The following is a 14,595-nucleotide window of genomic DNA, read 5'->3' as shown; positions in this document are numbered from 1 at the left end:
GACAAGCAAAATCTAAACTTCCTCCACCAAAAGCAACCACTACTAATAAAAAAGCCTTATTAGCAAGTTATCGAGCTGCACTTTGCATTGCAAAACCCAGTAAGCCACATACAATTGCCGAAAATCTGATTTTACCGACAGTTGTTGATATGGAGCAAGTAATGGTTGGTAAAAAAGAGGCTCACAAGCTCAAAACAATACCTCTCTTCAACAATATAATCCAAAGAAGAATAAGCAACACGACAGGCGATATTAATAATAATATTTTATTTACATAGCACTTTTCCCATGCTCAAGGTGCTTCACACAGTCTCAGAAAGAACAGCAGGATATATATAACACTGGATACAAATTTTTTCTTCATAGAATACTAAAACAGATAAAGCATATAAATACAGGATATACAAAACATCTGTGGTGGGCTGGCGCCCTGCCCGGGGTTTGTTTCCTGCCTTGTGCCCTGTGTTGGCTGGGATTGGTTCCAGCAGACCCCCGTGACCCTGTAGTTAGGATATAGCGGGTTGGATAATGGATGGATGGATATACAAAACATTAAATATATTCGAACACAAGTTCTTGAAAATATTAAGAAGTGCAAGTACTTCTCAGTATAGATCTACGAATCCACAGATATTTGTAACTGTGCCCAGCTAGTATTTGTAAGCTATGATACCATTAATGGTGTTACACAAAATATTTTATTTTGTAACCCACTAGAAGCCAGTACTACCAATAAACGTTTATTCAACAGTTTTCTGCAAAGCACTAGTAAGTATGGGTTGCTGTATTCACTGATGGTGCCAAGACAAGACATCGACTTGGTCTCTTTGTCAGTTTACAAGAGGTAATGCCAAATGCTGCATGGCTACAGTGTTTTTTACATTGAGAAGCTCTTGCATCCAAATCTTTACTTTCTGAAATGGATTGTGTTTTAAAATGTCATTAAAGTGGTAAATTCCATCAAAGAAAAGGCATTGCAGATTCAATTTGTGAAGACATATGTTCGTTATATAAAAATGCTCTTCATCACAAGGAAGTAAAATGGCCTTTGAGGGGTAACGTCTTGAAAAGAGTTTTCCAGTAAAGAGAACTTTTGCTGTACCTGCAAGGTTTGAAATCGGAATATGCAAACCTATTTCCCAGTTCTCTTTGGAATCTTAGGCGGGCTTTCCTGGATGATATTTTCATACACTTAAACACTTTGAATAGTAGTTTCCAAGGTTGCAATGTTAACATAGTAACAGCCAGGGATAAAATCAACAGATTTTACAAAGAAACTTGATTTCTGTTCAACATTAATTGACAAAATAACATTTGATTCATTCCAGTGCATTAAAGAACTCATGGAAAATGTAGCTATTTTTTGATATGGTAAATTCTGAGCTCACACTGTGCTGCTATCTCAAGTGAACATGTTAGCTTGAGCCTTGAGCCCTATTCTACCAACTTCCTCTGTAAGTATTCTGAAGTGCACTTGCTTAATAATGTGTCACTAATTTGATTGTCTCTATCGCCCTCAACCATAGACTTTAGCTGCTTGCCCAAGCTGTGTAACAAACTGTTGAATAGTCTAACCTTGCTTTTGTGTCAGCTGGTAGAAAGCTTGCCTTGTTAAGGCCATAATCACTTGGGGCTTGAAGTAAGCGTTTAACACAGCTGCTGCGCTGTTGTAATTCGATGGCCTACTGGTACTTTCTAAAGTAGAAAATATATCCTTCACATCTGAACCCACATGGTGCAAAAGTAATGCCCTTCTTCATTGTTTTACTATTTCTAACACATTATCTGTTAAAATTTATCTTTGCCATCCGCAAACAACTCAAACACTGCTAGCCATCTTCTCCAGCATGATCCCAGCGTGGTGGGTTCAGCATAGCCATCAAATTTTGGTACAAATGTTTCCATCTCGAACAATAATTAAATTCGCTTTTCAGTGTGACATACACTCATTTAGCAAGATCCTTGTCCTCAGTGTTCAGTCCTTTGTCTTGCCCCAAATTAAAACTGCTGAATTAAATCAATAGACAGGACACCAGTTCCTACTTTGGACCCAATGCTTCTTTTATTTTTCCTGCACTCCCAAATGTGCACACACAATGTCAGCACATGCGTATTAACATTACATTTCAATACGTGACAATGTTTTAACATGGTAAATTCTGAGGTCCTCGTTTTTGCAGACATACAAGTTTGCACAATTCTAAACAGCTTTTTAAATATTTTCCAGAAGAAACTCAAAACAGTTATATCAATCATAAATGAATACTGAATCCATTTTTAGAGAGTTCTGTTCAACTGGCTGAAATTCTGACAAATATGAAAGAAAAACTTACTGAAATATCTAATAATGGAATGTTGAAACAAGACTTTTCTTCACAGAGCTTAGACTAGTTTGGGATCAAAAGAATGCAAAAATACCCCAAGCTTGCAAACAAAGCTATAAAATTCTTGATATCATTTACAACATTGTATTTATGTAAATTAAGTTTCTTATCTATGACTGCCCCGTTTCCACAGGCACAACACAGTCCCAATACAATCACAATCCACACAATATTTTACTTTCTCTTCTTCTCTTTTCTTCTTTCTCCTCCACTCCTCTCAGGCAAGCTTTGTCTCCCTCCTCCCAACTCTGACTGCTAGCTCCTTTTATAGCCCACCCAGAAGTGCTCCAGGTGTTTGATGATCCATTTCCGGCTGCAGAAGAACCACCCACATGGGCTCAGAAACCACTGCAGCACCCCCTGGTGGCACCCCTGGATCTCAACGGGGTTGTGGAGAACTCCATCTCCCATGAAGCCCTGCGGGAATCTGAGGCACCACTGCCCCCCCAGAGGGGCTGCCATCTAGCGTCCTGGGGGATGTACTGTTCAGTCCATGCCTGCTCCCCCAGACCATATAAACAAGAGGCATCACGGGCGGGCAAGGGCCCTGACCGTCCGCCACACTGCCCTCCCTCAGCTGAGTCATGTGGGGCGAAGTGGCCCATCCCGTGATGACTGGTTCTTTCCAGGACGGGGAGCTAATGCTGTTGGATCCACGGGTCCTTCCTGAAAAACAATAAGAAGAGAAGGACTGGGAGGTGCTGCCCCTATGCACCTCCTGAGGTGACCCCTATTTTAGCATTCTTATCTATGACTGCCACCAAAACAAAAGCTAAAAATCACCTCAAACTTGAAATTGATATCATTGTGTGTGTTCATGTATCGAACACAGAGCCCAGATTTGAGAAGCTAGCTTCTGAAAACAGCCACATTTATCACATTAACTTTTTTTTTTACTTTATAACTATTGTAACAGTTGTTTATGTTTAAAGTTGTTTATGTTCCTACATACAAAATAAATAATAGTTAATAAAGCATTTTTTGTTTTGTTTTAGAAACACTCCCCCAGCTCTTTATTGCAACACCCCCATGGGGTCACATCCCACACTTTGGGGACCACTGCTCTAGAGGAAAAAGAAACCCATAGTAGTGACAGTGTTCAATCCTCTCTTTCCTCCACCAATGTTTTCCCAAAATCAGTACCCATGAGATATTGCCTAGTCTATATATATATATATATATATATATATATATATATATATATATATATATATATATATATATATATATTTTGATGTTACAAAACCATTAGGGAGCATGCCAGCCTCCAAACGTGACACAGACAAACACGGGAGGCACACTTATAGAAACAAATAATTGTTTTATTTTTCTTTTTTTCGCCTGTGGGCAACGTCTGCCCCGTTTCCACAGGCACAACACAGTCCCAATACAATCACAATCCACACAATATTTTACTTTCTCTTCTTCTCTTTTCTTCTTTCTCCTCCACTCCTCTCAGGCAAGCTTTGTCTCCCTCCTCCCAACTCTGACTGCTAGCTCCTTTTATAGCCCACCCAGAAGTGCTCCAGGTGTTTGATGATCCATTTCCGGCTGCAGAAGAACCACCCACATGGGCTCAGAAACCACTGCAGCACCCCCTGGTGGCACCCCTGGATCTCAACGGGGTTGTGGAGAACTCCATCTCCCATGAAGCCCTGCGGGAATCTGAGGCACCACTGCCCCCCCAGAGGGGCTGCCATCTAGCGTCCTGGGGGATGTACTGTTCAGTCCATGCCTGCTCCCCCAGACCATATAAACAAGAGGCATCACGGGCGGGCAAGGGCCCTGACCGTCCGCCACACTGCCCTCCCTCAGCTGAGTCATGTGGGGCGAAGTGGCCCATCCCGTGATGACTGGTTCTTTCCAGGACGGGGAGCTAATGCTGTTGGATCCACGGGTCCTTCCTGAAAAACAATAAGAAGAGAAGGACTGGGAGGTGCTGCCCCTATGCACCTCCTGAGGTGACCCCTATTTTAGCATTCATAACAGCACTACCCCACTTTCTGCTCCCATGCCCTTCAGCCGTGAAAGAAGGACGGGAAGCCCCGCTTCGTCTCAAGCCCAACTGAGGTTGGCAAGCCCTCTACCACCTGCTAACTATTGGAAAATCTGCACTCCCTTTTCTGGGCCTTCCTTTTGCTCTGGGGCACAACAACGGTCTGGGTCCCTTTATGGGAGGAAAAGACACCCTGTGCCATCTGCGCCCTTGTGGACGTCTGTGAGATTGCCACCGGCATTTGGGGTGGAGCGCTTTGGCAGCCGACACTTATCAGCCAGCTCCGCACACGCACCTGTGCTGGTCCCGCCCCCACTGCACGATTGGTCAACACAGCCACGTCCCGTGTAGGAGTTGCGGCTACTTGGCAACCGGAACTAACCAATACCAGTGCCATTTTGCACTGCACTCCCATTTTTTTATTTACGGTACAGGTGTCACTTACCTGTACCGCCACATTGTTCAGGCCGGAGAATCCAGTGTCACGCCGCCTCACCCATCTTTGTATGGTCCTTAAAGGCAACGCTGACCGTCTTTTCCAGCCTCTCCTGTGTATCCTGCAGCATTTCCAAAACCTAGTACAAGGTCTGTACGGGTTGGAGCACGTCATCCAGCTCCTGAACAGCCAAAAGCAGGTTAGTTTCCTCGGACAATTGTGGACTTGGGCTTACCTCGTCCAAGCCCGCCAACATGAGCCATCGAGGCCCTGCGACTTCCTTGCAGGCCCCCTCGGGTGATCTTTGGGATCGAGGTGAAGATTCGTCGCCCCCGCCTGTATTCTTTTATCGGCAGGATGCTGACATATATCCTCCACCCCCTTACCTGACACAGGGAGGACTTCCTGGCTCTCCACAGCCCCCTCCTCCATTGACATGATGCCATTGGGGTGAGACTCCAGGTGCTCATCCTCCAGCCGTTGTTTCTCAGCAAGCAGTGGGCCCAGGTCGAAATCGCTCTCACTCGCCCCGCCGTCGTCCCACAGATCGACGTGCTTAGGCCAACAACACGGATTCGATACTTCGCCATCTAGGAGGTAGGCATACGACAACACGGAATAACCCCAGGGCCAATCACCCCTGGGTCCAACACCTACCTCCTTACGGATCCCGTCTCCCGGTGTTTCTGTCTTTCAGGTGGCCTCACTCTGTAGCACGCCGATCTGGGCTTCTTTTGCATATGAGTCGGTGCCCGCTGCTTTAGGAGCACCCCCTGATGGCACAGATCCCAACAGGGTTGTGGAGAACTCCATCTCCCATGGAGCTCTGCAGGAATTCGAGGCATCATGGCTACCCAGGGGGGTGCCATCTAGTGTCCCGTGGGAGGTACTGTTCAGTCCATGCATGCTCCCCTGGACCATATAAAGAAGAGGTGTCCCGGCCATCCACCACAATAATATATATTAGAACATTAGAACACTCTAGACAAGAACAGGCCATTCAGCCCAACAAAGCTCACCAGTCCTATCCACTTATTTCTTCCAAGTAAACATCAAGTCAAGTTTTGAAAGTCCCTAACGTCTTACTGTCTACCACACTACTTGGTAGCTTATTCCAAATGTCTATCGTTCTTTGTGTAAAGAAAAACTTCCTAATGTTTGTGCGAAATTTACCCTTAACAAGTTTCCAACTGTGTCCCCATGTTCTTGATGAACTCATTTTAAAATAACAGTCTTGATCCACTGTATAAATTCCCTTCATAATTTTAAACACTTCAATCATGTCACCTCTTAATCTTTTGTTTAAACTGTAAAGACTCAGCTCTTTTAATCTTTTCTCATAATTAAACCCCTGTAGTCCTGGAATCAGCCTAGTCGCTCTTCTCTGGACATTTTCTAGCACTGCTATGTCCTTTTTTGTAGCCTGGAGACCAAAACTGCACACAGTACTCAAGATGATGCCTCACCAGTGCATTATAAAGGTTGAGCATAACCTCCTTGGACTTGTACTCCACACATCGTGCTATATAACCTAACATTCTGTTAGCCTTCTTAATGGCTTCTGATCACTGTCGGGAAGTCAATAGCTTAGAATCCACTATGACTCCTAAGTCCTTGTCATAAGGTGTACTCTCGATTTTCTGACCGCCCATTGTGTATTCAAACCTAACATTTTTACTTCCTATGTGTAATATGTGAATTTCCCAATTTCATTGGGATTAATAAAGTATCTATCTATCTATCTATCTATCTATCTATCTATCTATCTATCTATCTATCTATCTATCTATCTATCTATCTATCTATCTATCTATCTATCTATCTATCTATCTATCTATCTATCTATCTATCTATCTACTTTACATTTACTGACATTAAATTTCATCTGCCACAAATCCGCCCAAGCCTGTATGCTGTCCAAGTCCTTCTGTAATGATATAACGGATTCCAAATTTTCTGCTAATCCATCTATCTTGGTACTATCTGCAAACTTAACCAGCTTGTTACTTATATTCCTATCTAAATCATTTATATATATTAAAAATAGCAGTGGCCCTAGCACTGACCCCTGTGGAACACCACTCTTAACACTGGCCAGTTCTGATGAGGTTCCTCGCACCATTACTCTTTGCTTCCTGTGTCTGAGCCAATTCTGCACCCATCTAAAAACATCACCCTGAACTCCCACTTCTTTTAATTTGATGCCCAACCTCTCATGTGGCACCTTATCAAATGCTTTCTGAAAGTCCAGATAAATAATATCATAAGCTCCACTTTGATTGTATCCTTTTGTTGCCTCCTCATACAATTCCAGCATGTTAGTAAAACACGATCTATCTCTTCTGAACCCATGCTGACTGTTCAGAATAACTCCTGTTCTTGCCATGTGTTGCTCAATCTTATCCTTAATAATTCCTTCCATTAATTTTCCTGTGATGCATGTTAAGCTTACTGGCCGATAGTTGCTTGGATCTGCCCTGTCACCCTTTTTGTATAATGGGATGATATTTGCCATTTTCCAGTCCTTCGGAATCTCTCCAGTATGCAGTGACTTCCTAAAAATATGTGTCAAGGGTTTATATATGTACTCACTAGCCTCCTTAAGAACATGAGGATAAATATTATCTGGTCCTGGTGATTTGTTTGATTTCATCCTATTTAATCTGAGCAGCACTTCTCCCTCTACAAGATAGAAATCCCTCAGTACCTCCTTAGTAGTCGCGTTTACCACTGGAAGGTTATCCACTTGCTCACTTGCAAACACCTCAGACAAATGTAAGTTTAGGGCATCCTCTATTTCACGGTCTGTATCTTTTAATACCCCTTTACTATTTCTGATGCACTTGACCTTCCTTCTTGACTGTTCTTTTACTATTATAATACTGAAAGTATCTCTTAGGGTCTTCTTTCGCCTTATCTGCTATACTCCTCTCCAACTGTCTTTTAGCCTCCCTGATATCCTTCTTAATGGTTGCCCTCATGTTCTCATACGCTCTACGATTCACTTTGCAGTCATTAGTCTTATATGCATTATAAAGCAGTTTTTTCCTTTGCAACTTCTTTTTTAAATCTTTATTAAAAATTCACCATGGAGTTTTTTTTAGTTTCCTATTAATTCCATATATAGGTACAGTATGTATCTGTCCTGCATTACATGTAAAACATTTTTAAACCTGTTTCACTGCTCCTCGACTGTCTCCATACTTAAAAGCTAATCCCAGTGTATCCTACTTAGACATTGTCAAAGTTAGCCCTACCAAAGTTCAACTTAACTATATATATATATATATATATATATATATATATATATATATATATATATATATATATATACATACAGTATATCATCTCAATCTCAAGGATGATCAGGGGAAACAGGATGCACCTGAGCTCAATTTTGAGCTTTGTGGCAAAGGCTGTGAATACTTATGCAGCTGTGCATTCTCAATTTTTTTATTTTTAATAAATGTGCAAAAATCTCAAGTAAACTTTTTTCACGTTGTCATTATGGGGTGTTGTGTGTAGAATTCTGAGGAAAAAAAGGAATTTAATCCATTTTGGAATAAGGCTGTAACATAACAAAATGTGGAAACAGTGATGCGCTGTGAATACTTTCCGGATGCACTGTATATATATATACATATATATATATATATATATATATATATATATATATATGTATATATATATATACAGTATATATAAATATAGATAGATAGATAGATAGATAGATAGATAGATAGATAGATAGATACTTTATTAATCCCAGGGGGAAATTCACAATTATATATATAAATATATATATATATCATAAACAAATAAACACAAATAGTAAACATGGGAGTTTGGATTACAATGGTGAGATCGCAGATATTTGTGTTTTTTTGTATAAAGGTATTTCACAGGTATAATATTTGCAAATATTTGGTTCCCTCTAATAGAGCCTGGAGCAGTGAATTAATGTTGCTCAAGTTCTGTTTGTCAGATATTAACTTCAGCTGTTGCATCTTTGATTTCATCCCGACATAATCCACATTCCTGTTACACCCTAAATATCCATCCATCCATCCATCCATTGTCCAACCCGTTGAATCCGAACACAGGGTCACGGGGGTCTGCTGGAGCCAATCCCAGCCAACACAGGGCACAAGGCAGGAAACAAACCTGGGCAGGGTGCCAACCCACCGCAGGACACACACAAACACACCCACACACCAAGCACACACTAGGGCCAATTTAGAATCGCCAATCCACCTAACCTGCATGTCTTTGGAATGTGGGAGGAAACCGGAGCGCCCGGAGGAAACCCACGCAGACACGGGGAGAACATGCAAACTCCACGCAGGGAGGACCCGGGAATCGAACCCAGGGCCCCAGATCTCCCAACTGCGAGGCAGCAGCGTTACCCACTGCGCCACCGTGCCGCCCCACCCTAAATATAGTCCATGTAAAAAGACCCACCATGCCATTATACCTACATGTGCAATTATATATATTTACCCTGCTCGCTTCGCTCGCCCACCCCCGTGTTTGGTTTACCGGATATACAATTTAAAGAGATTGTTATTTTCATGGGAATTGTTACATATGCATTATTTTCACTTTTACCTTAAAAACTTTTGTAAAAACAATACTTGTCCTTTATATCCGGCCCTGTGGGTGGTTACATCTCTTTCTCGCTAGATGTATAATTCTGCTCGCGTTGTGAAGGGGGGGTGGCGGGTGGGGGGGGCGGCTGAACACATGCTAAGGATATGCCGTTGGATCATCTGCTGTCTTTCTGCTGCTTGCGAGCTGCCTGTTCTGCTTGTTGCATGTCATTGTTTTAAGAGCTGGGAGCACATGATGCTTGTCTGCCAAAAGCAATCCAACAACTGCTAGCTTAGATATCTGTGGACTTGTTTTAAATGATGGCTCACTGCCTTGTCTCGCGTGACGTTGTAAAAACTATAATTGTCCTTTATTTCCGGCCCTGGGCTTGGTTAAATTTCTTTCTTGCAGGACGTATAACGCTGCTCGCGTTGTGAAGGGTGGGGGGGACAGCTGCTGTCGCGCTGCCCTTCGATCATTTTAAAGCCTGAACAGCCGCTGTCCTTTTTGCCACTTCGTGTCTCTGCTGCTCGCGTTGTGATTGCTTCTCCATGATCATAAATATACACCTGACCGAATTGAGTTTTCTTTGAAATTAAACTTGTCGTTGCTTTAACTGTTGCGGGACCACAGATTCTCATAGCATATGGTCCATTATTGTGTAAGTCTACGTTTTGTGCATTGAATGATGCAAATGCGAAAATACTGTTTTCAACTCTTTGCCTTTTATTTCTGAACTCGCTTTGTCCTGCTATTTTTTCAATTACACCTGGTCCTGATGATTAATTTCCTTTTGTTTGCGCTAATGCGATCTTTTAATCGTCGACGTTTCATTTATAACGTATTGTCCTTTATATGCTTTATATTCACTGAGACCCCTGTATCTGTGTGTGCTGTATGCCTTTACACTACTGATTTTTTTTGCTGGCCGTGCTCTGATATTGCTTGTAAGTAGGGCGTGTCTTGCAAGAATCTCATGTTCTATATCCCCGCGAGACGCTCCTTGGCCATTCTCTTTTGTCTCGCGGGTCTTTTATTTGTCTTCCATGATCTTAACGTGAAGGTCACGTATCGTCTCCTAGTCATTCCCTCCCACAGGATTTTTTTTTTTATAATAGAGAGATATCGGGTAAGTGGAATGTGGATGATCTCTCTCTGTCTGTCTCTGTCAATTATATATTATATAAATTTATTTATCAGATTTTCTCTCCCAGGACAAGTTGGAGGTCAAACTGTTTGTTCAAACCTAGTCAGACCCTAATGAAAAGTACAGGAAAAACAGAATAAAAGAGTATACTCTTTCTCTTCATCTTTTCTCACTTCTATGTAGGGTTGATGTTCTTGATCCATATTCTCCAAACAGCTCCGTCCTGCACCTTCTCACCAGTCAAGCCTTTTTCCTTCAGACCTTTTTACTTTAAACATCCACCTTCGATTTCACCTCCCTTGCTTTCTCTTCACATTTCTCTTCATTGTCTCTCTGTAATATCTGCCCACATGAGTTTCATAAATGGGTATCCTGTATGTATTTTCTTTTCTCATTCTAAACCATTTCTCAAAATCTCTCAATATGTTTCCATTTTTGTTTAAGCAGGTTTTGATATTTTGTTGTGTTAGAACATGTACCTTTCTATTGTGATTTTTCAGCTTGTACAAAGAAATCCTCTGACTTTGCACTTAACCATTCAAGAGGAGATTGCAGTGAAGAATTTGAAACCAGCTACTGTCAGGATTTATGATTACTACCAAACAAGTAAGCCACTTTACATGCTGTACTTTTCGTTTACATTATGTTTCAGAATATTGTTGTATAATTTAAAAATGTAAATTAAAATGTCCATAATGCATAAAGAATAAATAGAGTAATTTCTACTGAACACAGTTATTTGTGTCTTTGCTTTGCCCTTTTTTAGTCATGACTTCAACCACAGTGGATTGCACACTGAAGCACTTCCAATAGCCTTTGCAATTGACTTGTAAAAAAACTTTCTGCTAAGGCATTTGTCTTCTTTATTTTTGCAGATGATCATGCTGAAGCTGAATACAGATCTCCTTGCACTACAGGTATAGTTCTTTAATATTAGTGTTTGTCTTATCAGGCTGTTTAGTAACAACAGCACCAACTTTACTTTTTAGACATGAAAATCCATTATATTGTGTCTGTCAGTCTGTCCACATAAAGCACCTTGTCTCCCAGGAAACTGATTGCATTGCAATTTGGAACATTATCCTTCAAGTTTGCAGTCCCAGTTATGGGGAGTCCACTGTGGTCACAGGTTTTTTTTTTTTTCCCCACCAATTTCTTAATCACTGATCACCTGTTATCTCAAACTGACCTTAACATTTAAATGGTTGTTTTTGACTTATTCTGCATTTAGGAAAGAGCAGTAGTGTCACTTGTACATTTAAAAAAAGTATAGAGATATGTTCACCTTTTCTGTAGGTTTAAGGTCTTAATTCTCTTTTGTAATTGTCCAATTAATTCATCATTACGTGTGGAGCTTCCTCCTTTACTTGTGTCCTATTAATGACAAGTAACTATGATTGAAGCACACTCCAGAGCAATGACCCACTCACCCCATTCTGATCCAGAGACTCTTAAGTTCTGGTTAAATTATGAGGCAAATCTCTGTACAGCCATCACATGACATTGCAAACATTTGTTGTTTAAATTCCTATTTCTGACGATTAGCACAGCGATAACTCATTTAAGATCAGAGTTGTCACACTTGTACCCCTATTAATGTTCATTGTCTTTCGGACAAATGTTCACCATATTAGGATCTTTAGAAGCGGTTCATTCAGAGCTGCAGTGGCAATGTGGAAGAATGTTAATAATTGTGTGAAAGTAAAAACAAAACTTTGTAGGCTGTCCAGTATTTTGATGTAGAAGCAAAATGTATACTCAATACAAGAACTGTACACTTGAGCATTTAGTAATTACAAGCATTACCTTGGAAGTAACTCCTAAGTAGGTTTTAAAGGTGTTCCCTGTGAATAGGCTGTTGAATTTAGAGTTATGGAATAAAAAATGGCAAACTATATTGGGCTGAATGTTCTATTCTCATGATCTGTTATGCATAAAATATCTCAAAAGACACCTTACTTTTCAGATGGTGAAGAGAAAAGTAATGAATTCTGAAAGGAGAGATATAAATCATGCCAATGTGGACATTCTTTCACCCAAAGTTCTGTTGTTGGAAACAAAAAACGTCTTTTTGGAATTCATCAAGCAGTGGTTGGAAACCGGCCTTCTACATGTTCTTTTTATATTCAGAGCTGACTGACATTTCTTTTGAATTGTCGATAAAGAGATGATTACTGTTCATAAATAAGTACTAGGATTGTGAATGTTCTGTACTGCTTCATGTAAGTCACATTCATTCTGATATATATACAGTATTAGCCAAAAGGTACATTAGTAAAATCAGGAAACAAAACCATTATATGTCCAGGAGACGTTTTCAACTCAACTCAACAATATTCATTCACAGAGTATTTATCTAAATAATTGCCAAAAACATAGATATACTCAGATATACAACTCAGTAAAATACCCCTTTAAAATGCTCCTTTAGTAATAAAAAATGTAAGCTGTATTCTGGTAATTGAGCATCGCCTAACCCAATCAACAAATGCTTATTGAACCTGAAGAAAATTCATCATTTTCAAATGTGAAGTATTGTTTGTCATTTTTGTTATTTGTCCAGTGGAAGTGAGGGATAACCCACACAGTTATAATTTGAGTAGTTTATACTTTACAGGGTCATTAATGTCACATGTATACAGTATGTTTCATTATTGATATCTTTTAGGAAAAGAAATCCATTGATTGCAGCTTTTTTCTTTTCTTTTCTCTTTTTTTGGCTGAAGCCCTAATGGTTTGTGTGCTCCAATAAAAAAAATTTGCTTTCTTGAATAACTTCTTCTGTCTTTGCTTTGTGTGTGCAGTTTTTGAAGTATCTGAAGTTCTCAACTACCTCCTCCCCAACCCAAGAGGTCTCTCCTCTTTCAAATGACAGTCAATGCAAGGCGAAAGAGCGAATTGTGACAATTACAACCTCAAAAAAAACCAAAAAAAACCCAACATTGCTGTACACAAAAAGGGGGTTGCAAGATTGCATCTTGCCTTGTGCCTAATGCTATCAGGATAAAATCTGGACCCCATTATCTAAATTAAATTAAACAGATTTGAAAATGTTATTTTATGTTATGGAATATTATGGAAGCTCTCAACCACACAGTGAAAAAAATTATGGGATAACCCATATCTCGTATCTCGTACGTACGGGACACTTTTGCATACATACGAGATGTTTTCACGTTTTTTTGTTTTTTTTTGGGATTTTATTGATTTTACTAAATTCAAATAAAATTCCATACAAACAAGTCAAGTTTTACCAAACTAGGTTTGAAACAAATCAACCCCCTTTATTTAAAAATAAATACAGTAAAAAAAAGGGTAAAGAATCTGCTTCCTCAATTTAAATGCTTATTCAAATGTTTTTGATTTGATCTTGCCAGGTTTTGAAAACGTTTTGTACAGATCCTCAAAGTGAGAGCTTGATTTTTTTCCAATTTCAAATAGTATATAACATCAGTTACCCGCTGACTTAGAATAGTAGCATTAGGATTCTTCCATTTGAGTAAGATACAATGGCGAGGTTAAGGCAATTACAGTTTGTTTGTCCTTCTCCACTTTAACCCATCTGGAAATACACCAAACAAAGCTGTTAATGGATTAGGAGTGATTATGACACCAAGGCTGTCTGAAAGGCATTTAAAGATTTTGGTCCAGAATGATGTTAATTTGGTGCACGCCCAAAATATGTGGCCCAATGAGGCTGGGACTTGATTGCAACGTTTGCAGGTTGCCCTGGAAACATTTTGGACAATTTTAAATGAGACACATGTGCTTGATATATGTTATGTATATGTAAGAATTTAAGACTAAATATAAAGTCTATTTAATGTTACAAATAATTACATGTGATGTGCCTGCAACTTCGTAAACCTCCTGAAAGGTTGAACTTGTAGTCGATATTAATGTACAAAGTACTTAAGAATCTGTTAGCTTTGGTAAACTGTATATAAATGTTTCCTATAGATATATTTAAGGTTTTAGTTACATTATGTCTACCATGGGTTTTGTTTATAAGGAATACATTAAGTCAAGGTTTATGTAAGTT

At 40.0% G+C, this 14,595-nt stretch overlaps 1 protein-coding gene across 4 annotated transcripts in view; it reads left to right on the top strand.

Annotated features, from left to right (window-relative positions):
- LOC114658184 (alpha-2-macroglobulin-like protein 1) overlaps window positions 1–13,328 on the top strand; it is a 271,971-nt gene extending 258,643 nt beyond the window's left edge. For all 4 annotated transcript variants that reach the window (XM_051932108.1, XM_051932107.1, XM_051932106.1 and 1 more), the window contains 3 exons: window positions 11,054–11,159; window positions 11,429–11,470; window positions 12,520–13,328. In XM_051932108.1, coding sequence (XP_051788068.1) covers window positions 11,054–11,159; window positions 11,429–11,470; window positions 12,520–12,548 — 177 coding nt within the window. In that variant the 3' untranslated portion in view covers window positions 12,549–13,328. The remainder of the gene's footprint in view (window positions 1–11,053; window positions 11,160–11,428; window positions 11,471–12,519) is intronic.
- Window positions 13,329–14,595: the final 1,267 nt, after the last annotated feature.

Source organism: Erpetoichthys calabaricus, chromosome 9, assembly GCF_900747795.2.
Source record: "Erpetoichthys calabaricus chromosome 9, fErpCal1.3, whole genome shotgun sequence".
Classification (NCBI taxonomy): Eukaryota; Metazoa; Chordata; class Cladistia; order Polypteriformes; family Polypteridae; genus Erpetoichthys; species Erpetoichthys calabaricus.
This window is presented reverse-complemented; position numbering and strand designations above follow the sequence as displayed.